The sequence below is a fragment of the Bubalus kerabau genome, chromosome 13, assembly GCF_029407905.1.
Source record: "Bubalus kerabau isolate K-KA32 ecotype Philippines breed swamp buffalo chromosome 13, PCC_UOA_SB_1v2, whole genome shotgun sequence".
In the NCBI taxonomy this organism is placed as follows: domain Eukaryota; kingdom Metazoa; phylum Chordata; class Mammalia; order Artiodactyla; family Bovidae; genus Bubalus; species Bubalus kerabau.
Window position 1 is genome coordinate 73,847,793 of NC_073636.1, and position 25,967 is coordinate 73,873,759.

A 25,967-nucleotide genomic window follows, 5' to 3' on the forward strand; every position below is an offset into this window, starting at 1 on the left:
CAGCAGCTTCATTTCATCCTTTCGAGCCAGAAGTTGTGTTGGGAAGAAATTGCCTTGAATGAACACAGAGCCTGTCCACCTTCCACAACAAACCATCAAGGTGTTAGATCCTCATCTGTGGCTTCAATGATTTGGTGATACGGATTAGTATTACTTGGCATCCTACTCATACACCACCACCACTTAACTTGTTTTAAAACCCTGAGATGTAACCAAACGAGATGGTAGCAGAAGTCCTAGTCACCTCCAAGGTTGTACAGGCTCTGTTATCTGCCCTAACATTATCTAAGAGAGCCTGCAGCATTGAATTTCCTCATGGGTTTGCCCCAGTCTCAGAACATGCACATTGGGAATTCCCTGGCAGTCCAGTGGTTAGGACTGGGCGTTTTCACTCACTGCACCTAGGTCTGTTTCCTGATTAGGAAACTAACATCCTGCAAGCCCTGGGCATGCAGCCAAAAAGATGAAAACATCCACATTCCCACAAGGATAGAGGAGGGGGTCAAGACAGGAAGATAATTTAAGCCCAAGTTAGAACTGGTTGATGCTTGGTAGTGTAGGTGGGGCAGCCAAGACGCACTCCTGCCCCTGGTTCTCAAGCTGTTCCACTTGTCACACCTAACCAAAGGTCAGTGGGAACCCACCTGTTTTACTGAAGCAGGAAACAGGAGAGGCTCAGGGGAAGTATCATTTCAAGGTAGGTTGGACCAATATTTTCAAAAAGGATTCCACACCACAGATTGGGACTGCAAACGAAGGCTGACAGAAGGGTCTTGGTGCTTAGTTTGGGACCACCACCATGACCTGGTTCTGTTAGGTCCTTACAGTTTCCATAGAGGCTGGATTTGGTGAACCTTCGGGGTTGGAGCACTGGTGGGTTGGTTTCGCTGAGAGATGATCAGGGAATGTCCCACGAAAGGCTCTTGGCAGAACAACTCCGGTCAAGAAGGACCTTAAGAGTGTTCGGAATTCTCACATGGAGCCTTCAGTCCCAAATCACCAAGCCGGGTTGTGGGGGGCGGGGGGCGGGGCGGGTTCCCTGGCCGTCCAGTGGTTAAGAAGCCCCTGTGCTCCAGTGCACCCGGCATGAGTTTGAACCAAGATCCCCATCCTGTGCCGTGGGGTGCGGGCGCAAAAGCAAATCACCAAGAGGGTTCCAGATGGCTGGGACTAAACCCAGGCTGTCTTGATGGGAGAAAGCCTCCTTTCAGGAGGATAGGTCCACATTTTGAAACGGCATCCTGCGGGGAATTATCCCGTTTGTGTGTAAAACGCACAGAGCACGCGGTCGCCTTTCATCCTTGTGTAGAGGGAATCCTCTAAATTTCAGAGAGAGGAAACGGGTGAAGAAGGACAAAGACGTGATGGGGATCAAAACCCAGGTGTCTTGCCGTAGAGTGCCGCCCTCTCCGCGCCGGTGGCGCCGGCCCGGAGCCCTACCCGGGGCCAGGTGAGGGCTCTCCCCGCTTCCCGTCGCGGTGGCCGAGATGCCCCCCACCTGGGGCTTCTAGAAGGCTGAGGGGGGAGGAAATCCCAGCTGCGGGGGCGGGACTCGAGCGCGCTGGCGATTGGCTCGGGACGGCGGGGGCGGTCAAGGCCGGGGGCGGACGTGGGTGGGAAGAGCGCCGCCGCCCCGCGCGCCCCCGCTGCCGCGTCCCACCCGGGTGAGTGCACGCGGGCGCCGAGCGCGGGGCCGCGCGCCCAACATGAACGCCAGCGGCCCGGGCTACCCGCTCGCCTCGCTCTACGTGGGCGATCTGCACCCGGACGTGACCGAGGCCATGCTCTACGAGAAGTTCTCGCCCGCTGGCCCCATCCTGTCCATCCGCGTGTGCCGCGACGTGGCCACGCGCCGCTCGCTGGGTTACGCCTACATCAACTTCCAGCAGCCCGCGGACGGTGAGCCCCCGAGGGAGCTGTGGGGCCGCGGGTGGGGGGGGTGGGGGTTGGTGACGGACAGACAGATTGTATCCCAGCCATCAGCGCGCTTTTATCTCTGGCTACTCCCGCACCTTCCATTTTGCAGCCAGGAAAACTAAGATCCAGAGTTGCAGGAGAAGGGCCCTGAGACAGGAACTAGCAATTAGTGTGCCCGGAGATCAGCCCTGGGATTTCTTTGGAAGGAATGATGCTAAAGCTGAAACTCCAGTACTTTGGCCACCTCATGCGAAGAGTTGACTCATTGGAAAAGACTCTGATGCTGGGAGGGATTGGGGGCAAGAGGAGAAGGGGACGACAGAGGATGAGATGGCTGGATGGCATCACTGACTCGATGGACGTGAGTCTGGGTGAACTCCGGGAGTTGGTGATGGACAGGGAGGCCTGGCGTGCTGCGATTCATGGGGTCGCAAAGAGTCGGACACGACTGAGCAACTGAACTGAACTGACTCTGTTTCACTGGTGCTCCGTCTTCCAGAAGAGAGGTGATGCTGCTGAGTGAAAACAGCCAAGGGCTTTGGGGTCAGCCAGACCTGGGATTGCAAGGCCAGCAACGGTGCGACCTTGAGCAAATGAGTCATTCTGAGGTTCAGTTACCTGTCTGCAAAATGGGGGTGGCACCTGCCTTGTAGAGTGATTGGGAGGAAAGCAATGCACACCAGCCGGTAAGGAAGATGCCCCGGAAGGCACAGGTGATGGTGCGTGGGGCAGCCAGGAGTGCTCGGCCTCGGTCTGCGGCCTTTCCTGACAGCAGATCTCGAGGTCTGTCTGCATCAGGCGCCTAAACTTTGGGGAACCCCAAAAAGCTGCCTCCCCTCTGGAGTCCACAGCCCATTTCTCAGAACTGATAGGATCGATCAGAGCTTGCCAGCTGGATATGTCTTGACTTCTGTTCAGAGCCGAGAGGAGAAAAATTAAGAGCGCTGGGTTTTGTTGGAGCTCTGCCATGAGAGTGTGAGCTCGAGCAAGTCGTCACACTTGGCTCCTCTTTTTCTGTAAAATGGAACTAAGGCCTGTTCCCGAGGAGATGGAGGGGGGGATTGTGTCTAGGAAGTAGTTCCAGTGTCATGTGGTACATTGTAAGCCCGCGGTAAGTGCTAACCTACGAAAAATCCTGTTAACTATAGCAGGTGTAAGGTAACTACAGCAGGTGTGAGACTCTGGAGACGTAACCAGAAGAGGCCTGCCCCAGCCAAGTCCACAAGGGGGCGCCTTTACTCTGAGGCTCCTGGGAGGCTGGGGAGGTTCCTGCCTCTGGGAGTTTGCTGGGGAGATTTGGCTGGTTTCCCAGCAGGTGACTGAGTTGGATTCGAGGGCGATTTCCCCTCTGCTCTGCTTCACCCAGCCACTGCCTCTTGCCGTCTTCCGCCAAGTCCTGTACAACCTGATTTAATAGAATGGGAAATTGAGCTCCAGACAGGAGAAGGAGTTTACTCCTGGCTGTTTATGGCAGGACTAGATGGAAAACCCAGACTTCTCCAAACTTGCCCACTGAGTATTCCTCAGTTCCCCTCCATGCCTCTGAAACCTGAAGTGTCCCTGTAGCTGGGGACAGCATGCCACCTGGCAGGACGATGGGCATATGCTGTTGTGCTTAGACATAACTACTGTTTACCAAATACCTATTTGAGCTAGGCACAAGGCTCTTTGCATAGGTTATTTAATTTTTAACACTGGAAAAAAAATTATTTATTTATTTGGCTGCACCTGGTCTTTATTGCAACATGCGGGATCTCTTAGTTGCAGCATGCAAACTCTTAATTGCAGCATGTGGGATCTAGTTCCCTGACCAGGGGTGGAACCCAGGCCCCCTGCATTTGGGAGCACGGAGTCTTAGTCACTTGACCACCAGGGGAGTCCCACACCTTATTTAATTTTCAGTCTGTCTGACAAGTTGGAGGTGGGTGATATTCTCTCCCTTTGTTAGATGTAGAAAGTGTGTTAGTCAATCAGTTGTGTCCGATTCTTTATGACCCTGTGGGCTGTAGCCCACCAGGCTCCTTGGTCCATGGAGTTCTCCAGGCAAGAATACTGGAGTGAGTTGCCATGCTCTTCTCCAGGGCATCTTTCCAACCCAGGGATTGAACCTGAGTCCCCTGTATTGCAGGCGGATTCTGTACCCACTGAGCCACCAGGGAAGTCCTTGAGTAGTATAATCATCACCACTTCTTTCCAAGTGTAGAAATGGACTCAGAGATGTGATATTTACTTTCCCAAAAGCCATCCTCTTTGGGATCAAATCTCAACTCTGCTGCCCAGCACCTCTGAGCTTTACTTTCCTCAAACTCCTGCCACCCTTGTCATAGGGACCCTTTTGATCATTTCCCCTTCTGAGCCTCAGTTTGTCTTTTTATAAAATGGGGGTAGAAACTCATGCTTATTTCACTATGATAAAAGAGTTGAAGGAGAGCCTACCTGGAAGCCACACACATGAATTCTATTTATTCTTCTTGAGCCTTCAAGCTCTTATCTCGAGTGAGACCCAGCCAGTGGCTCATTTATTGATCGGCTCAGCTCCCAATTAAGTTGTTGAGGTCTCAGGGAAAGAAAATGCCCTTAATTAGCTCCTTTCTCTCCTCCTGTCCAGCGGAGCGGGCACTGGACACCATGAACTTTGAGGTGATCAAAGGCCAGCCCATCCGCATCATGTGGTCCCACCGAGACCCAGGACTTCGTAAGTCAGGTGTGGGCAACATCTTCATCAAGAACCTGGAGGACTCCATTGATAACAAGGCCTTGTACGACACCTTCTCCACCTTTGGGAACATCCTGTCTTGTAAGGTGGGTGTGCCTGTTGCAGCAGGGGGGCGGGTGGTTCTGGGTTAGACACCTGAATGATGGTAGAGGATTAGCAAGCAGCACCTCACTTTACACTTTACAAGGTCTTATCAGTAAAGTTCCAGGTTCAGCTAGCACCTGAATGATAGTCGTTCTCAGTTTTATCTTCACAGAACTATTAAGTGGTCACCTATGGATTGGCTAACTATTGCCGAATAACCACCTCAATATAGCAGGTGTCAATAGCAACCATTTATTTTGCTCATAATTCTGCCATTAGTGGTTTGGGCTGAGTTCAGCTGGGCAGTTCTTCTGCTCTTAGCTGGATCCTTCATATGCCCACTGAGAGCTGGGTGGCTCTGCTTCTGGGGAGTGAGTGGTTGTCAGTTGGACTGTCCTGGCTTTCCTTCCTGTGGGCTTTCATCCTCCAGCAGGCTCGCTCAGGCTGTTCTCATGGCAGTAGTAGGGTCTCAGCAGATGGAGAGCAGAAGCTCGCCAGGCCTCTTGAGACCTAGACTCAGAACTAGCACTGTCATTTCATTGCATTCTACTGGCCAGAGTAAGTCATGAGAACAACCCAAATTCAGAATGAGAGGGCAGGAGACATCATAGGACAGAACAGGTAGATGCACGAAGGCCCTTAATCAGGGCCATGATGGCAGTGGACATCATGTTAGTAGCATTTCTCTTATGATGGAATGAAAATTTCCTAAGAATAGGGATCTTGTTCACCACTGTCTCCCAGTCCCTAAATGAGATATGGAAACATAGTAGGTGCTCAATAAATATTTGTTGAGCTAATGGCTGTATTATCATTTGGAAAGGAATGGGGGCATTTCTCTGACTTACAGTTGAGGGTCAGGGGGCCATACAGCTGGCTAGTCTGTCCTGACAGGCCTAACCCTGGGTGTTTTTGCCCTCTGATTTTATGAGGATGGTTGGTCAGTTACCTTGCAGCCTTTGGTATGTCCAGCCTTCTCGGAAGGTGGCCGGGGGAAGGGGGAGTGATGGCGCCCCCGTGTGTTAGAACTCTTCCTTGACTCCTACTGTGTGACAGGCACAGTCCTGAAGTTCTCAAGTGAGGACTTACCCCCCTCTCTGTGAGTGAGGGGTATTCTCGTGACTCAGAGGGGCACACAGACTGGAGGAGGTGCATTAGCTGCTAAAGGTGCTCCATGATGGAAAGAGCTGTTTCCTATCTCTGAGGATCAGTGGAAGGGGAAGTCTTAACTGTGTGCTAAGTTCCTACAATAAGAATAGCAGATTTTCCCAGTATTTTCTGTGTGCAGATCTTCTGCATATACGTCCTCATTGAATTTCCTACAGTGGCCTCTTAAGATGTAAATAGGAGGATCTCTGAGTTACCGTGGAGGGCAGAGAGGCTCAGAATTGGGATCACTTATTCCCAGTTATATGTTACGGGGGTGGGAAGTAAGTGGCTAAGCCAGGATCTGAAGCAGTGGGTTTGCCAGCTTAGTTGAAGCTAACTTAACAGGGATGAGTATGCCTGTCCCCATCATTGAGGGTTTGAGGCTCCCTTTGGGTCACTGAGGATTGGAACGAAAGCTCTGTGTGACTTGGGCAAGTCTTTGTAGGCCTAACAAAGCCCTGTTAGGGGCCTGGTTAGGTACAAAGCATTCAATGTGGTCCATTACCCTGAGTGTTTGCCTTCATATTTTATGAGGATGGCTGGTCAGTTACCCTACCCAAGACCTTGGCATATCCAGCCTTCTGGGGAGATGGCGAGGGCAGGAGAGAGGTTGGGAGTGATGGCACCCTCTGTGTTAGAACTCTGTCTTGCATGCTCTCAGGCTGTTGGGAGGAAATGGTGAGACTTTTAGCAACAGCAGGAAATTGAGCTCTGAGGGAGATGCATTGGGATCCAGGGAGACAAAGGCCCAGGAAGGACAGTGCCCTGAATGGCTGAGGAAAGGTGTGTGAGGCATGGTGGGACTCCCCCGATCTGGAGCCAGGATCCCCAAGTGCAGACGTCAGCCAAGCCTACCAAGCAGAGAGGCAATGTAACATAGTTGGTTAGACCTTGGACTTTGGGACCAAGAGTCCTGGGTTCAAATCCTGCCTCTTCCACTTTCCAGCAGTATGGCCTTGGGCTGGTTGTTTAAGCTCTCCATACCTCAGTTTCCTCTAAAAGGGGACAATGACAAAATCTAACTCGTTAGGGTGGTGGTGAATGTATTGGTTGGCCAAAAGTTTCATTTGTGTGTTTCCATAACATCTTACAGATCCCCTTGAATGAAATTTTTGGCCACCCAGTGTTAACTCAGGTAATTTTCACAACACGGGTAGCCCTTGAAAGAGTAGTGGACTTCCAATTAAGCATATGTCAAAGTGTTACTTGCTCTTTTGTATCCGACTCTTTGCAACCCCATGGACTGTAGCCCACCAGGCTCCTCTTTCCATAGGATTTCCCAGGCAAGAATACTGGAGTGGGTTGCCATGCCTTCCTCCAGGAGATCTTCCCAACCCAGGGATTGAACTGGGCTCTTCTGCATTGCAGGCAGGCTCTTTACCACTGAGCCAATGGGGAAGCCCATTAAGCATCTACAAGAATCAAATAATTATTTCTGCTGGCTGGCTGACCTTGGAGAAGTCATTTATTCCCATTTTCTCCAATCAGGCATTTGAGACTCAGAGGATAAGAATTGTCTGGGAGGGTTCTTATGACAAATATATCAGTATGGGATGCCCTTAGCAGGTGTTTGGCTCAGAGTGGGGCTCAGTCAGTGTGATTAAATCTGAATGGCAGAGCTGGGCTTGAGTTGAACGTGGAGGGGCCCTACTTGGGGCTTGGAGGGGTGTGTGTTGGTTATGGATTTGGAAGCAGGACTTGTGCAGCGCCAATTGGAAAGCCTCAGTTGTCAGGTTGGTGTAGTTCTGTGGATTGTACGAGCTGCTGGGGGTTATTCCCAGAGAGACATGGTCACAGTTACATTTTAGAAAAAGTGTCACACAGGTCAGCCCAGAAAGAAACTGGGTTGGGAAACCGGGATGGTGGTCGAGGTAGAAAAGTGTCACTTCGCTGAGTGGGGGCAGTCCCCTCAGTGAGGGGACCCGGGGACCCCATGACACAGTCACTAAGGGTCTTAGTGCAAATTCAGCCAGAGGAAGGGGGACTCTATGAACCCAAGATCTTTCCTGTTCTCGAGGTCTCTCCTAACTTGAGAGGGGAACCTTACAGAATGGGAGTAGGATGTTTGTGGATCTTTTCAAAATTTGAAACAAGTCTGCTGTTGAAATAACTAATTGGTAAATGTTTTTTGAAAATATTTATTTGGCTGCAATTTTTGTTGAAGCATATGAACTCTTAGTTGTGGCATATGGATGGGATCTAGTTCCTTGACCAGGGATCGAACCCAGGCCCCGTGCACTGGGAGCATGGAGTCTTAGCCACTGGACCACCAGGGAAGTCCCATTAATTGCTAGTGTAAACAATGTGGAAAGAAAGAAAAAAGATTCCATCACTTTCAACTCTAGTTCCCCAAAATAGTAATTCTTAACAGTTTTGTGTGTCTGTTTAAAAATTTCTTTGCCAAAGTATGGAAGCAACCTAAGTGTCCAGCAACAGATGAATGGATAAAGATGATGTGGTTTATCTATGCAATGGAATACTACTAAGCCATAAAAAGAATGAAATTTTGCCACTTTGCAGGAATGTGGATAGATATGGAAGGCATTATTCCAAGTGAAATGAGTCAGGAAAAAAATACTGTATGATATCATTTATATGTGGAATCTAAAAAATACAACAGATGAGTGAATATAATTAAAAAAAAGAAGCAGCCTCACAGATAGAGAACAAACTAGTGCTTGCCAGTGGGGAGAGGAGGAGGGACAGAATAGAGGTGGGGGAGTGGGAGGTACGAAGTATTGGGTGTAGGCTTGCTCAGGGGTGTATTGTATAACACACAGAATATAACCAATATTTTGTAATCACTGTAAATGGAAAGTAACCTTTAAAAATTATATAAAAATAAAAATATAGCCATCCCACACTTTCCCTACTTTCTTTCCTTCCTTCTTTTATCTTTCCCCTCTCTCTGTCACTTTTCCATTCTTTCTCTATCTCTTTGTCTCTCTCACTGTTCAAATGGTTTCCACTACATATGTATTTCTTGTGTTAGCAGAAACTTAAATGTTATAAAAAATGCCAAAAAAAAAATGTTCTCAAATGTGTAGATGCCCACTTGAATCCAAGTGGACTCGTTTTTTTTCCTGCAGGTAACAATATACCTTACAGGTAACTCTGCCAGCCATGAAATCTCTTCAGCTATGCATACAGCAGACCAAGATGTGTTATTTACTTAACCAGTCTTCTCTCTTCTGTCTCTCTTTTTTTTTTTTTTGGTCTGCCAATAAATAATTTATTTAAAACAGATCAGCATTAATAAAATGTACAAATTAAATGTATAAATATTAGGAACAGTGTATCATTATTATTTTACTATATGCCAGAGACAGTGAAGTGAGGTGGTTCAAGTCTCAGTTTTGGTATTCACTAGCTGTACAATCTGGAGCAAGTTATGAAGCCTCTGTTTCATTTCATTTATCTGTAATAGAGATTAATAACTTCTACCTCATAGTGTTATAGCAGGGATGAAAGAAGTTAATTTCACACAAGCAGCATTTGGGACGCCAGTCTCCTCTTGATGGACACTTGGGTTGTTTCACGATGCAGCAAGGGAGGGCAAGTGACTTGAATCTAATCCTTTTATCCATCGAGTTAGGAAGATCATTGAAAGCTGGTCTGTGGTATAGACAAGACCTGTGTTCAAGCTGAGGATTCTGTCCCTCTTTACTGTGTGATCTTAAGCAAACACATTGACCTCTCTGAGCTTTCATTTCCCATCTGTAAAATAGGGCTGTTATTTATCACGATTGTCATCCTTTTCTACTGGAACCTCCTGCTGGATGCTCTGTGTCCTGTTTCCCTGTGGTGCAGGTGGTGTGTGATGAGCATGGCTCCCGCGGCTTCGGCTTTGTGCATTTTGAGACCCACGAGGCTGCGCAGAATGCCATCAGCACCATGAACGGAATGCTGCTGAATGACCGCAAAGTGTGAGTGAGGAGGTGGGGGGCACGGGGTCAGGGCTAAAGGAGCGGAATCACAGAACCACCAGCCTGGGACCAGTCCTACTGCTCCCAGCTTACGGACACTGGACACGGAGCAGCTGCGGTCTTACCGGCGGTGGGACCTCACGTGAGCTGCTCAATCTCCCGGGGACTCGCTTTCCTCAAGTAAAACGTGGGGCTGCTGACATGTGTTGGAGGGTGATTCTGAATAGTAAATGAGGGGATGCTTTGGAGATTCCAGCTAATGGCCAAGTCATCCATGGACTCAGTGATCTGTGTCTGTTTTCCAGCCTTCTCAGTATGGCTGTGAACTTTATTAAACCTTTTGTTTCCTGGGATTTGGAGACAGGAAGGAAGGTTGGCATACGCTTAGCCTGCCACTTTCATACCTGTAAGTTTGGCGTCTTTCCCACTTTACAGATGGAAAATTGAGTCACAGGTGCTGGAAAGAATCTGCTCTGGTAATTCTCACTTAGTTCTGGTTTTTTGTTTTTTTTTTTGGCTGCACCGAGTCTTAGTTGCAGCATATGGGATCTAGTTCCCTGACCAGGGATCAAACCCAGCCCCTTGCATTGGGAGTGTGCTGTCTTAGCCACTTGACCACAAGGGAATTCCCCCCTAATTCTGGTTCTGCTCATCAGATGGCCCAGCCCTAAGCCTGAGGCTGAGCAGTGGAGGAGACTTTGAGCTGGGAAATGCCCAGGGTCATTTTGTCCAGAGTTTTCTCTATCAGTAAACCTGAATTTGGTGGGCTTTTCCTGAATCTCCAGAAGCGTGTTTCTATTTTTGTCAGGTTCAGTTTGCCTGTTTTCCTGTTACTCCGTTTCCTTCAATTTTTGTTGCCAGCTGTAACTATCCTGTGCTAAATATCTTATAGGTACCTCAAGTTTTCTTATCCTTTATTTGTTTTCCTTAATCTAGGATAGTTTCTTAGATTTTATGTTTATGTGGACTTGGAAATGACAATTTTTAAACTTCATATTACATTTAAATTATTTCAGGGCCCCCCACCCCCACCCTGCCACCTGCCCCAGCGACACTGGGATAAATTGCATCTGGTTCTCTCACAACCAGTGCACCCAATACATGTTAAATGAATAAGCAAATCCCTGTGATGTGAGTTTGATCCCCAGTTTATTGGAATGACCATTGAGGCTCAGACAGGTTAGTAAGTTGCCGGGGGTCACACAGCTTGGCAACTACCAAGTGAGGACTCAAGCCCTTTTCTGTGTGACTCCCAACTTCGTGCTCTTGTGTCTTGGGCACTCAGCTGCCTCATGTGCAATAGGAGATCCAGTGCATTTGTCACAAGAGGAAAGTCATCTGAACCTTACTCTGGGACATAGAGTCTTGGCTGTTGGAGGTGGTTGGGTCTTGGAGTATTGTCCTGCCCAGTCCCCAGATGAGGAGTACAGAGGCCCTAAGGCCGGCAGCAATTGATTCAAGTGACCCAGGCCTGCTGGGCGGGCTGGAGCAGGAATGGGGGTGGTTGATGGCAGCCGTAGGCAGCTGCCTACCCTGTTGGTGTGTCCACAGCTTCGTTGGCCACTTCAAGTCCCGACGGGAGCGGGAGGTGGAGCTGGGCGCTCGGGCCATGGAGTTCACCAACATCTACGTGAAGAACCTCCACGTGGACGTGGACGAGCAGCGCCTGCAGGACCTCTTCTCCCAGTTTGGTGGGCGCGTTTCCCAAGGGAGTTGAGGATCACTTCTACTCCCAGCTCAGGCTGTGGGGAGGGCCCCCTGAGGCTTCCAGAAGGCTTTGGGGGAGGGTGGGGGACATCTCAAGGCTTCCTTGACACCCCTTTGAGCCGAGTTGCCCTTCCCAGGGAAGATGCTGAGTGTCAAGGTGATGAGGGATGACAGCGGCCACTCCCGCGGCTTTGGCTTTGTCAACTTCGAGAAGCATGAGGAAGCCCAGAAGGTAGGAGCATCCCCATGGCCCTGTTTCATGGAGGAGGCGTGGAGCCAGGCCTAGGAACAAAGGAGATTAGGAGCAGAGGGCTCCAGCTGCCCATGGAGGAAAAAGTCCCTCCCCAGATTGGGTCCACAGGAGCCAGGGCCCTTCATGCCTGTGGTGAAGGCAGATACCTTCTACCTCCTCTGGTTGCTTCCATACCCTGAGGTTGGCTGGCTTTTCACAGAATCTTACTACACGGGAGCTAGTAGGGGCCCTTGAGACAGCCATTGTTTTGGCCCTGCACATGGCATGTGGGATCTTAGTTCCCTGATCAGGGATCTAACCCTCACTCCCTGCAGTGGAAGCACTGAGTCTTAACCACTGGACCACCAGGGAAGTCCCAGCCATTACCCTCTTCTTGACTTGATGGTGGGATTGAGGCCAGGGAGGGGCAGTGCCATGTTATTCCTTGCTTCCAAGCCTTTGCAAAGTTTTCTCAAAACTTCGCCTCCCGTATTCTTTAGATCAGTGCTGTCCACTGGAAATATAACATGGGCCACGTGTGCAGTTCAAAACTGTCCAACAGCCACGCTAGCAAGGATAAAGACACTCCTGTAATTTTAATAATAGATTTTGTTATTCAAATGATCACTTCAATGCGATATAACAGTGATACAATGGATTGTGACACAAAATTTGTATTGATAAACACTGAGATTTTTACATTGCCTTTTTTGTACTAATTCTTTGAAATCTGGTGCCTTTAGCACATGTCGGTTCTGACGCCATATTTCAAGTACTCAGGAGCTGCATGTGACAAGTCACTGCCATGTTGGACAGTATAACTGTAGATTATTGACAGGTCTCAGCTTATACTTTTCCCTCCTCAGGAAGCCACCTCTTTCTGTCCTCAATGCTTCTGATGAGGTGTCCCTCCTGTCTGTCTCCATCTTTAGCACAGATTCTCCTTGGATAGAACTGAGGGCAGGGACTGGGTCTTGTGTCACTGTTAAATCTCTAGTATCGCTGGTAGGTACTAGGTACATGTATCCTGACCTAGGGAAAGGTTCAAGGTCACACTATGAGTAACAAAGGGTTAATGTCCTATTTTGCCTCCCACTGTGAAGCTGGTTCCATGGCTGCTGCCCCATTAGCTCACTGGTCATGGAAGAGCTCAGCCTATGGTGGGATCCTGGGCCCATTTTGAGAGCAGCTGCTTCTCACTGAGCATGAACCACGGGCCAGGCGCTGCCTGGTTTTTCATATGCGCTACTGTAATTATCAGGATCCAGTAGGTTGTAGCTAAGGAGACAGATCATTGGAGTTAGAACCAATTCTTTCTATGAAGCTGTGTCCTTAAGTAAAGGGCTCCTTTGAAAACTAAGTTTTTGTGTGCCCTTGAACAAGTCCCGTCCTTTATGTAGACTTTGATTGTCCCAACTATAAAATGATAAGTTGAAGTAGATGGATGAAGCTGGCAGGGGGAACCGTAGTCTCCAAGGTCTTAGGTAATGACCTGAGACTAATGTAGACAGTCAGTTCTTGGGGGCCCAGTGTTTTTACATATATTTACCTTCATCTGCATGTTTAGGTAGAGAAGCAAGTCATCATCATGTGAAAGTATTTACTAATGAACTGACCACTTAAAAATTCAGTTCCTTCCAAACATTTCTCCTCCCTAACACCAGTGTCTAATCCACATCTTTGAGTCAATACACATATGGGTCTGCCTTTTGCAGATTTTTGCAGATGAATTAATGCAGATTCAGTTCATTATGAATGGGTTGCAGAAAGACATTGTACCTCTTACAGAAGGTGTAGGATTTCATGGAATCAAAACCACTGACAGTTTGGGATCTGGCAGGCTTAGGTCAGTTAACTGAAGAAAAATCAACAAGGGTTAAGAAGTCAATGCTTCTAATCTAAAGCCTTCATAGTTAGCAAAAAGGGTTCTCTTTGCTGTGAAACCCCAACATGAAGGCTGTGGATGATGGTATCACACCATTTTGAAAGAATTATGCTTGTTGCTTTGTTCAAATCATCAGTGTGTAGTTACACTTGGAAGCTAAATATTAAGTATGGGAAACGTCGCAAATTAAAATTTCACTTTTCAAAGTAAAGCTCAAAGCAATTAAAAAAATACCTACAGTTTACTCTGAAATTTTGTCCCATGCTTTTTTAAAAAAATGGATTCACTTTAAATGACCTTGATCCTGCCTGGTACCAGTTACTCTCAGTTAACGAGGTGGCGCCCCCTGGACCCAGGAGATGGGACTGGAGGCCAGGTTAAGGCCAAGGGCTCATGAGAGTGGTTACCAATGAGGTAACTGGCTGCCTCTTCTCTGCACAGGCTGTGGTGAACATGAACGGGAGGGAGGTGAGCGGGCGGCTGCTCTACGTGGGCCGGGCCCAGAAGCGGGTGGAGCGGCAGAATGAGCTGAAGCGCAGGTTCGAGCAGATGAAGCAGGACCGGCTGACCCGTTACCAGGTGAGGGTCAGGCTTCCTGGGGCAGCTGCTTCGATGTGACAGTGTGTGTGCCGTCCGGAATGTGGCTCCCTCCCCCAGCAGTCCCACTTCCAGAAACTTGGCTTTGGGGATGGGGTGAGGGGGAAGGGGTTGCAGCTTCCAGGTGCTGGGCTGGCTGAGTGATGGGTGGGGTGCCGGGGCGCTGCCTGCTGGGAACTGGAGGCTTGGTGGGTAGAGCCCTATAAGCCCCTCCTTCCATCCCAAGGCATTCTGGGACTTGGAGGGGAAGAGGCGTGTCTAGCAGGTATCCTTTTCCTTCTAGGGCGTCAACTTGTATGTGAAGAACCTGGATGACTCCATAGATGATGAGAAACTGAGGAAAGAGTTCTCTCCCTATGGAGTGATCACCAGTGCCAAGGTGAGGGCCCGGGGCACCCACAGGGGATCCGTAGCCTTCCCTCCCATCTTCACTGGCCTTGAACACCCCACCCCCGCCCTGCCTTGTGGCTTTCAGGGAGTTGGTGGTGCCATGCTGCTCCTTCTGGAGTGGGAACTGGGTCTGACTCCACTGAAGCTTGTTTATCTGCATCTTAGCTGGACTGGAGGGGAAGAGGGTAGAAATATAGTCCCACTCACACAGCTGGACTTACTGGGGTTCACTGTAACCTAGGTTCATTCAACAAGCATTTATTGAGTGCCTACTGTATGCCAGATACCAGAAATTTATGTCTCGGAATTTCCATTGACTTCTGTTGTCTGGCCCTGGCTGGTGGTGATATAACCTCTTTCTGGGCCTCAGTTTACCCATACGGAAAATGAAAGAGTTGGCCTACATCATTCTTTGCTCATTATTTATTGAGCACCTGTGTGCTCAGCTCTCTTAGCATCAGAAATGTGATGTTGGCTCTATGACCTTGAGCAGGTGTCTTTCTAGCCTCTTCTGTAAGATGAGGGTGATGGGCTCCCTGGATGGTTCTGAACCCTGGCTTCTCATTAAAATCCCCTGGAGAGCTCTAAAGCAGAGCTCCAAGTCAGAGAACCTGAATGTAGATCTCTGGGCATCTTAATTTTAAAAGCTCCCCAGATTTTAAAAAATATTTATTTGGCTGTCTCAAGTCTTAGTTGTGGCATGTGGGTCTTTGTGGTGCACAGATTCTGTAGTTATGGCATGCAGGCTCAGTTGTGCAGTTCGCGGGCTTCGTTGCCCCGAGGAATGTAGAATCTTAGATCCCTGACCAAGAATCGAACCTGTGTCCCTGGCATTGCAAGGTGGATTCTTAACCACTAGATAACCAGGGAAGTCCCTCCCCAGATTATTTTTAAGAAGAAAGACACAGTGATCATTCATTCCATACTTGAGCACCTGCTGTTTTGCCAGGCCCTGTGGGGAGCACACAGGAATAAGTCAGATGTAGTCCTTGCTCTTGAGTAGCTTATAGTCTTGTGGGCAAGTCAGATGCATCACTAACTCAAGTCGATATACAATGTGGTGGGGGTGAGGTCAGTATAGGAGTCGGAGTTGTGGTAGCTTAGCAGAAGAGGAAGGAGGACTTCCTGTAAGAAGTGGCAGTGGCAGCAGCATTTGCCTTGGCTGTGAAGAGGTAGGGAGCTGCAGGTGGGAATGAAGAACTTTCCAAAGAGATCAGTGTGGGTGAGGGCCTTGGGACCTGCACATGTAGTGTGATAGTTGGGTTTTTAGGAAGTGGTCTAGAAGTTCTTTTGCCTGTTGAACCCTTTTTAAATGTTCTTCAGGGAGCCTGGTATTCGGGGACAACGTTCTGACAGTTTTTGAGTTAAGGACCTTTTCTCAAAAAAAAAGTGATAGAAAGCTATGGGACATGTGAATTGAACACCAGTAACTCTGATTCAATTGAACAATCGGTAAACTGATAAATTTGATTTGTATAAAGCTCTAGTCCCTCTTTCATGGCAAATGCATACTTTATATAGTATTGTGGCTGGAAGCTGGGATTTTAAAGTTAATCAGAACTAGGTCTAAACCCCAGTCCTAGTATTAACTAGTTATAGAGCCTGGAGGAAGCCATTTGGTTTACTTACTCATCTGTAAAATACGGGGGTCATACTACCTACTTTGAGAGGTGTCCTAAGAACTAAAAGGCCTGCAGGTGGAGCACCTGCCCTCCAGAGGTAGTGAAATAATGACCTCATTGTTTACACATCTTGCATATAACTTCAGGAGGCTCACTGACCTCCTTGAGGAACTCTTGAATTGAAGGGAATTGTTAAAATCTGGGTTGCTTTAGGGATGAGGCACACTGGGGTGATTATCTTGTTATAAAATGGGAATTTTATATAATCTTACATAGACTTATATAATTTATTTTCTATTTTATAAAATAGTGCTTGAGATGATAGAAAATGAGATGATAGAGCTCTGCATAAGTATTCATCATATAATTTTCTCTCTTTTTAAAACTACCTGAGTTCTTATTGTTAAAACACTATTTTTGTGCCAAGAAAATTTGGCTGTCTGATAAAGCTTATGGGCCCCTTCTGAAGATATTTTTAAATGCATGAAAGAAAATTCATAGGATTACAAAAAACAGCTGTATTGAAATATATTTGTTAAAATACTAAGGTGACAGCAGTATGTACTCCTTTAGTAATGCCTCAAGCTATAAGATCTAAAAAAAAACAACTACTAAGATCTGGGGAAATTCCTTGGCTGTCCAGTGCTTAGGACTCTGCGCTGTCACTGCTGAGAGCCCAGGTTCAATCACTGGTCGGGGAGCCAAGATTCCCACAAGCCACGTGGCATGGCCAAAAGAAAAACAATTGTAAGACTAGTGAACTGGCAATGAGCCTAAAAGATCAAGGTCAGCAATAATTAATGTGATAGGAAAATATTCCTCTTGACAAAGTCTACACAGCTAATGCTACTTTATTTTTTCTTTGCCTATATTCAGAATAGAAGGAAATGCTAATGTGAAAATATGCCATTTTTTTCCCCATCGAAGTTCACAGACCCCTAGGTTTCTATCCAGTGGTCTTTCTGAGGGGATCTGTGAACGCTCAGGTCAAGGCCTTGTGTGAATGGGTAGCAAAGTGCAGTTGAAAGTCACTGATGTTAGGGTGTGGGCTCTAATAGAGCAGATTTACAGTGTTCTCAGCTCAAGTCCTCAAGGAGTCAGGCCAGTGTCTCAACCCTAAAAAAAAAAAAAAATCAGGAATCGTAAATGCAATATGGATTGAATCTTGGGAGAGAGAAATGTTAGAAAGGCCAGTGAAATCTGAATGAAATCTGTGGTTCAGTTAATAGCATTGTAGATAATAATTCATAGTATTGTCCCAGTCAGTTGATATTGTAGTTTTGTTCCCATGTTAACATGGTACATTTGTCAAGCTAGGTGAAAGGTATGTATGTAAGTCTGTACTGTTTTTGCAGCTTTTCTATAAATCTGAAGTCCTTCCACAATAGAAAAAAAATTTTTTTTTTTTAAATATCACCTTTATGACTGATATGAACCAGGTTGGAAAAGCGGCTTCTTTTTTCTTTTTAAATATGTATTTATTTGACTGCTCAAGGTCTTAGTTGTGGCATTCAGGATCTAGTTCCCTGACTAGGGATTGAACCTGGGCCCCTAGAATTGGGAGCACAGAGTCTTAGCCAGTGAACCAGCAGGGAAGTCCCAGAAAGGTTACTTTAATAGTTTGAAAAAAAAGACTAAGAACCTCTTCCTGAGATTTCCAAAGACCTTGGCTCGTGCCTTGCCAAGGCAGTGGAGGTTTTCCAGCACTGTGCGTTGGGTTTGAGTTGTGGCTAATGTGTGACCCGCTGGCTGTGTGACCGTGGACAAGTTATTTTTTTTTTTTCATAATAGGTTTTTGTTTCTATTGCAAAGAAAATCAACATGATAAAGCACCAAAAATACAATTCAAATTATTTTTGTGTTCAATACAAATCCCTTTAATGGAGTCTCTAGAAACTACAGCTCTTAAGAGCATCTCACTTTGTCTATAATTCACAAATTAACTAAAGAACTATATGGGTAGTTTAATGAAACCCAGAGAGTAGTTGAAATACAGACTTTTCATCATAGTGACGCCCACCAAAAGGTTTAAGATTGTAGTCTGGCTGAGGAACCCTGCCCCTAAATTTTAACCTGTCCCAAACTATCGAACCGCTTCATTATAGCCTTGCTGATGAAGGCAGAAATAGTAACAATTTAAAGCAGCTTTCCATCACTACTTAAGAAAATCTTTTAAAAAATATTTATTTATTTATTTGACTGTTTCGGGTCTTAGTTGCAGAGCGTGGGCTCTCTAGTTGTGGCTTCTGTGGTTGCAGCTCATGGGCTTAGTACCTCTGAGGCATGTGGGAATCTTAGTTCCCTGACCAGGGATTGAACCCACATCACCTGCATTGTGTGGTGGATTCTTTACCCACTGGACCACCAGGGAAGTCCCAGGAAAATCTTTAGGAGGAAAATTTAGAGGTCAAAATGAACTCTGAAATGCACCTATTCTCACTAACTCTGGGGAATGGTCTAGTAAGTGAGGATCAGCCCCCAGGTAGCAGGTGGGCTGGTCTTGGACAAGTCATTCTGAGCCTCACTTCCATCACCTGTAAAGTGGGAGTGGCCATGCCTCCCCGCTCAGGTGGCTCTGCCTGTCAAATGAGAAGGCCTGTCAAGCATCTGGCATGTGGTGGGCCTCAGTAAATTTAAGGGTGAGAGGACCTCTATCAGTTGCAACTTCTGGGTGCCCTCTGCACCAGGGCGGCCCCCTCCCCGGGGGAGGGAGGGGAGCTGGACCCCAGGAGTCTTCCTTCTTCACCCCCAGCAGCCCTTGTCTTGTCTTGCTTTTAGGTGATGACAGAGGGTGGCCACAGCAAAGGGTTTGGCTTTGTGTGTTTTTCCTCTCCAGAAGAGGCGACCAAGGCCGTGACAGAGATGAACGGGCGCATCGTGGGCACCAAGCCACTGTACGTGGCACTGGCCCAGCGCAAGGAAGAGCGGAAGGCCATCCTGACCAACCAGTACATGCAGCGCCTCTCCACCATGCGGGCCCTGGGCGGCCCCATCCTGGGCTCCTTCCAGCAGCCTGCCAGCTACTTCCTGCCCGCTGTGCCCCAGGTGACTGCCTGCCCACCCCCCTTCCGGGACGGCCAGGGAGAGCAGGCAGATCCAAGCTTTGCAGGCAGAGAGGGATTCCCAGGGTGCTTCTGCTGGAAACTCACTCAGCAGGTGGCCGTGGTCACCCCATCTCTGAAAGGGGTAATAGTGTGTCCAACAGTGCTTCCTGATCTAGGAGGGATTTGTGAATATTGTGCAGAGAAAGATACTCTGTGTTCAAATACTGGGTTGGCCAAAAAGTTCATTAGGGTTTTTCCGTGCTCTGTGATGGAAAAACCTGAACAAACTTTTTGGCCAACCCAATATGTTGGGAAAAGATTGCATTAAGCCAGACAAGCCTAGATTTCTTTACCGTGTACCTTCTTCTACCCTACTATGCCAGTAGGCACCGTGACGTTCCCAAACTGGCAGGATTTACAGATTCTCCCACCTGAGGTGGTCATTTTTGAGGGCTGTCTGCTAACATCTCTCCTGATGTCCTGAGGGGTCTTGTTTGGGGAAGGAGCTTGTGTAACCTGGAGGGGTGGGAAGATGTCGGTAGGAAGATGAATGGCTCAGAGAATGGGAACATTCCTTCCCCTTTGTGGTTACTTAAGCTGGCATGAGGGACAGTGGGATGTGTCACCAGGGCAAACGGACCTCCTGAGATGGGAAGCAGGAGCCTTCACCCCAACTTTCTGGGTGTTTGCTGACCGGTCCCCTGGAGGGCAGACTGGCATTCCTGCAGTGGTGTCCTTGAGGGATGCAGTTGCTCACCTCTCCCCCTGCGCCCCCCGCTGCTGCCACCCCCCTTCACTCTAGGTCTTTCTCTCCTACACAGCCTCCAGCTCAGGCTCCGTACTATGGCTCTGGCCCACCCATCCAGCCTGCCCCCAGGTGGACGGCTCAGCCACCCAGACCGTCATGTGAGTGACCCAGCCCCTCCCCCCTTGTGCCCCACCCCCGAGGGGGGGCAGCATGTGTTAAAGATGTGGACTTGGGGGTCAAGCCTAGCTCTGCTGCTTCCTAGTCATTTGGGTGGGTGATGTCTCCCCTCTGAGCCTCGGTTTCCTCTTGTGAACATGAGCCTGAGTGAGATGCGTGTAAAACACCAAGGACAGGGCTGTGTGCATGTAGAAGACACGCACACAGGAGCTGTTACCTTCAGTGAGCTCCAAAGGCTCTCTTGACTGGTGGTGGTGAAAGTTCCTGCAAAGCTGAGAAAACGAAACTCCATGGGCAGTACTCTTGAGGATGGTCCTTCTCTTCAGAGGGAAGTTCACCCTTACCTGAAGCTGACTTTGGGGGGCCAGGGTGTGTGGTCCTGATACCTATGCCTCTTGGGGTCCCGGGTAGACAGAAGTTGGGTTGGCTTTGTAATTGCAGATTTCCATCCCCTTCCCCTGGAGGTCTGGGTCTCCGGTGAATTCCCTCCCTCCTCTGTCTGCCATTCATGTTCACCTTGCCACCCCCTTCCTCACCTTGGAACTGTCAGGGTGCAGTGCATCCCTCTGATTGTCCCCCTCCACTAAACTTTCTCCATGTTCCCTGTGCCACAAGCCGCTTACCCACCCGGGGCCTCGGTGGTCCGGCCAGCAGCCATGTCTCGGCGCCCCTTGACCCCCGTTGGAAGCTCCAGGCAGGTCTCCACCCACGTGCCACACCTGGTGCCCCACACCCAGCGAGTGGGTGAGTATGGGCAGGGCCAAGAGGAACCGAATGGAGGGCAGGTGGCGGGGCAAGGACTTGTTGCTGGGGTTGATGGTGGTGGGGAGTCAGAACCGGCCTCCACGGTGAGCCTGCCGCTGGCCCCCTTGGAGGGCAGTGCTGGCACTGGAGGCCATGCATAGTCGTCAGCGGTAGTCAGCATGGGCTTTGGGGTCCTACAGACCTAGTTCTGGGGCTGACTCACTCTGACCTTGCTTGCTGCTGTACCTTGTATCCTCTTCCCTAAAAGCCGGGTGAAAACAGTATTCCTGCTGTGTTATGTGAGTGAATGCAGTCATACCTGCAGGGGCTCAGCACCAGATCTGAATCTTAAGTACCTCAGCAGCTGTGAACAGGGGCATAGGTGCTGGCTATAAGGCCAGCATCTGTTCCTTCACCTGGCAGATGTTTGCACATCTGTGTGTTGACCCTTTATGCCGTTTAGGGACTTTGGTGTGAATGCTGGTTTTGAGCTGTTAGGCTTTTGAGTTGCTGTTGGGCCTTATCATCCCTACTTATTTCTTCCAGCCAACATTGGTACCCAGACCACAGGACCCACTGTGATGGGATGCTCTACCCCTAGCAGGCCTCTCCTGACACACACATACTCCACGCCAGCACACCGCGCTGACAGGGTGAGGCTGGCCCAGCTGCCCTCTTAGTTTGGGCTCCAGGGGTGCTTGGCTCAGAACCTTCTCTAAGGCATTGCTGGTCTCTGGGCCCTGGTTTTCTTTCTTTTCTTGGCTTGTAAAGTTTCATTTATTAATGTGTACCATCAGAAGAGATATTCCGCCCTCCCTACCGCATCCCACCCTTACTAACAGAAAGGGAAAAAAGGCTAGGATCACATTTTGTTTGTTCATCACAAGCTGCTTTGCCTGGGTTATTACCAGAATTAACTTGGGTTTCCTTAGTATTTACGTGGTGAGCAGTGAGAATGTGATCAGTCTGCAGAACAGAACTGAAAACATCTTCTGTAATTAAAAGACTGTGTGTTTATCTCCCTGCCCCCTAAAAAAGTCTCCAAGTCAGCATTTTCATATCCTGTCTAGAATTTCTGTGTATATACTTCAAACTATTTCCTGCAGAATGAACAAAAGTAGGCTTTAGAGAGCAAAACTATTTTAAAGTTACCAAGATGTGAAAAGTGAAAGTTGAGTCTGACTCTTTGCAGTGACATGGGCTATATTCCCCAAGGTCCTCTGTCCATGGAATTCTCCAGGCAAGAATACTGGAGTGGGTTTCCCTTCTTTTCTCCTGGGGATCTTCCTGACCCACAGATCAAACCCAGGTCTCCCACATTGCAGTCAGATTCTTTACCAGGGAAAGCCCACCAAGAAAGGGTCAGAAATCATGCTGGGGACGCAGCCATAAAGCTACCTGATTAAAAAGTGCCTATCTGGCACCAGGTGGTCAGTAGTATGTAGCTTCACTTGGCCACATGCATTGGTTCCTAGCACCATGGAACACATCTGTATTAGAATGTCACTTTGTCTTCTAGTCCACTGTGCCCTTGTTAGGGATTCTGCCTGCCCCCCGCCCCTGGTTGTCCATATCTTGCCCCCTGCTCCCCCTCCTCCAGAGACTTCCTTGGAGGCCTGTGCTCACCCACCGGGGGTAGCTTTGCCCACCTGTGTGGTTAAGAGATGTGTCCCCATGCCATGTGCAGGTCCAGGAGCCCGCCGTGCACATCCCCGGACAGGAGCCCCTGACCGCGTCCATGCTGGCTGCAGCACCGCTGCACGAGCAGAAGCAGATGATCGGTGAGTGGCTGGTTCCCCTACCCTGGAGCAGGAGGGGGGTGCGCCACCAGCTGACTCACCAGCTGGAGGTCAGATGTGGATACCAGGTCCCCAACCTCAAGCTGACCCACCTGCTGGGTGACCTTGTCCAAAGTGCCTTTACATCCTAGGCTCCTGTTCATCTTCAAACACTGGTCAGACCAGGCAGTCCGAGATTTCTTCCAGCCTCGCTGTTCAGTGACTTTGACTCAGGCTGGGAGAAACCCCAGATGTGGGGAGATGGGTAGGGGGAGCTCGAGGGGGTAGGAGGAGGAGCAGGAGGGTAGGGTCTTGGGTTTCTGCCAGCAGATGCCTGTAGGGTGGGTGCTGTGGTTCCTCACACCCCTCCTGATGGGAAGAGGCTGTCACCACGTTTCATCAGTCACCCTGTGCCCACTGCTGGGAGGCAGGATATAAACATGCACTGGGGAAATAAACAGGGTCCCCCACACCTGAACTCCTGTGCACGCATCTCCTTCCCGGTGTCTGGCAGGCCCTGCTGAAGGGTTAGGGTTAATTAAAAGAATGAACGAACGAGTTCACCATGGTCCCCGGGCTCTCTCTTCACCAAGACCTCCAGGTTCTTCTCTGAAGGCCCCCATTGCCGTCACCCCATCGTTTACTCAGCTCACTGGGGCTTCTGTCACTTTCCTACCCACCCCTCAAAGAAAAACTGTAAATGGGCTTCATGGAGGGGGAAGGCTCTGTGGGCAGTGCCCTGGAGACTCCTTCACTCTCCTTGTGGGAGAAGCCCTCCCGCCCCCACTAATGGCACCTAGCGCCCTGTCCTGGCTACACCCTCCACGCATCGCCACCAGCACGAGGCCCCATCCCTGGAAGTGCCCGCTGGTGGAAGGTGAATTCATCTTGTGTGTTTGGCTCCACCATCCCTCCAAAAAATCAAGTTCCACATTATTGTATCCTGTCTAGAATTCCATGTGATCCTTCAAATGACTTCTTGCTCAATGAACAAGAGTAGTTTGGTTTTTTTCCCTGCCATACCATGAGGCATGTGATATCTTAGTGCCCTGAGCAGGGATCGAACCTGCGCCCCCTGCATTGGAAGCACAGAGTCTTAACCACTGGAATGCAAGGGAAGTCCAACAAGAGTGGTCTTTAAACTGCAATCAAGGCTGTGTCAGAGCACCTATGCAGTATAATGTATAATGTCAAATTCGATTCTTCAAACCAGCCTCCAAGGTGGGGCTTGCTGTGCTCACTTGACACTTCGGGAAGAGGCTCCTAAGGTTCAGTGACACATCTGGAAGGAGCCATCCTGGGGTGGAAACCTGAAATGCCTCTCTGTTCAGTTCCACGATATACACCGCCCCCCTCCCGCCCCCTGCCCCAGGGATGCCCGGCTTTCCACCAGGTGTGTGCCTAAGCCTCAGAGGCTGTTCTGTACAGGTGAGCGTCTCTTCCCCCTTGTCTACAACGTCCACGCCCACTTGGCCGGCAAGATCACGGGCATGCTGCTGGAGATTGACAACTCGGAGCTGCTGCTCATGCTGGAGTCCCCAGAGTCCCTCAACGCCAAGGTGGGCTGGAGCCTGGGGGCAGCGGGGAGGCCTGAGGGTGGAGGAGGGTTACGGAGCCAGGCGTCTGCTGCTGGGACAGAGGAGGTGGGTTTTCTTGCTAATACCTGCTGGAGGTGGGGGTCGGGGAGAGCCTGGTAAAGGGCCTGCGGCTTCAGCCCCTCCCATTCTCTGCAGCTCCGCTGGCAGGACTGTAACAGGGAGCTGTGTTCTGACCCAGCCTAGGGGAAGGATTCCTCCCGTTGTCTGGCTAGGGTAGAAGGTGGCCGTGGGGGGTTTCTGTCATGGGAGCTGGTGAGCAGTCGGATGGCAGCTCTGCAGCAATGCTGGGGAGGTAGGAGCTGGAGGCAGGGGAGGAGAGGCCGTCTCAGGACCCTGCTGGGGCTGCTGCACTAACCCCCACCCTCACCCCCACCCCCGCCATGTACCCTACAGGTCGAAGAGGCTCTGGCAGTGCTGCAGGCCCACCAGGCCACGGAGCACATGCAAGGAGTGAACCTGCGCTGAGACCAGGTGGGTGGGAGGGGGCGGGAGAAGGGTGAGCTGAGCCCAGAAGCTCTAAGGAACAGGGCAGGGACATGCAGACTCCCTGAGAACCCTGTGGTGTCACTGGCTTATCTCGGAGATAACCCGAGGAGGCGTTCAGGGGAAGCGGTGAGGATGAGAAGGCGAGGAGGACAGACTGTGATGGGAACTGGCGTGGACTCTGGTGCCCAGTGGAGGGGTGGTTCTCTCACTGGCTGCCCACCGTGGGGGCCCAGCTCAGAACAGGCTGGCCTTGTCCTGGGGCCCGCCTCGTGGTGCTTGGGCTAGTCTGCATCCTTACTTTAAGACTGCCGTGCTTGTTTTAGAAACATCTTATCTTTTCACCCCCAGAAAATGGAATCCTCACTCCCTTGGCCGAGAAACAGCGTTTTCTGCTCGTCTCTACGGCCCTGAGTCGTGACTTCCCTATTGGGGTGTATCTGTACTTGGGCTTTTTGTGGAGTGAAGGCTGGTCACCCAGCCAACCTCTTGCCTGTTGCTTTATGTATTAAAAGTGCTGCAAACTTCACCTTGTCTCTCAAGAGGCCTTGTGTCAGAGGGAGGTGGGCAGGGAAGACGGTAGCCTTGGTTGGTGGGGGCTCTGGCTGTAAGGAACAGGAGCCTAGACATGTGGTAATGTACACAGAGGGCCTGTCAACCGTGCGCCTGACAGAGCAGAGCTGCCAGGGACTGAGCCGGGCCACCTGCCGACGGTGCTTCGGGGTACTAAACAGTTATCACAGGGCACTGGAGCGCCACACGTGGGACGTGCTTAGGGGTTCTGGATGCCTGGCTTGAGCAGCCTGCAGGGCGGAACACTCTGGAAACACCAGCTGCTTCTTTGCTCTGGGCTGGCTGGCTGAGGGGTCGCGGGGCAACTCCACTCCTGTAGAAAGGCCTCAGGGTGCCCTCCCCGGTTGTTGAGGGATGCTGCTGTAACGTTTATGCTCCAGCGTTTTCATGAGTAAATCAAGATACTTGCCTTCTATGAGGACCTCGAGAAGGAAGTCACTTGTGACCAGATGTTAACCACTGAGCCTGCCTAAAATTAGGGCAAGAGTCAGGCCCGCTTAAGAGGCAGGAAGAAAAGGGGGGTGCAGCTGCCTGATTTGAAATGGTCCCTGGGCCAGGCCCACAGAGTTGCCGTGACTCAAATCCACTTCAGCCTGG

At 49.7% G+C, this 25,967-nt stretch overlaps 1 protein-coding gene across 4 annotated transcripts; it reads left to right on the forward strand.

The window, feature by feature from the left end:
* Window positions 1–1,636: 1,636 nt before the first annotated feature.
* On the forward strand, window positions 1,637–25,326 carry PABPC1L (poly(A) binding protein cytoplasmic 1 like). 4 transcript variants are annotated; one of them, XM_055545093.1, is made up of 15 exons: window positions 1,643–1,899; window positions 4,526–4,719; window positions 9,677–9,792; window positions 11,344–11,483; window positions 11,637–11,731; window positions 14,058–14,195; window positions 14,497–14,592; window positions 19,004–19,270; window positions 20,091–20,175; window positions 20,810–20,938; window positions 21,485–21,591; window positions 22,626–22,719; window positions 24,089–24,275; window positions 24,708–24,785; window positions 25,149–25,326. In XM_055545093.1, the coding sequence occupies exons 1-14, from the start codon at window positions 1,707–1,709 to the stop codon at window positions 24,766–24,768; spliced, it is 1,902 nt and encodes a 633-aa protein (XP_055401068.1). In that variant the 5' UTR covers window positions 1,643–1,706; the 3' UTR covers window positions 24,769–24,785; window positions 25,149–25,326. The 4 variants fall into 4 exon arrangements, with proteins under 4 accessions (XP_055401070.1, XP_055401071.1, XP_055401068.1 ...); XM_055545094.1 differs by having other exon boundaries at window positions 1,646–1,899; window positions 24,145–24,275; XM_055545095.1 differs by lacking the exons at window positions 20,091–20,175; window positions 20,810–20,938; window positions 21,485–21,591; ... (2 more) ...; window positions 24,708–24,785; window positions 25,149–25,326 and having other exon boundaries at window positions 1,637–1,899; window positions 19,062–19,231.
* Window positions 25,327–25,967: the final 641 nt, after the last annotated feature.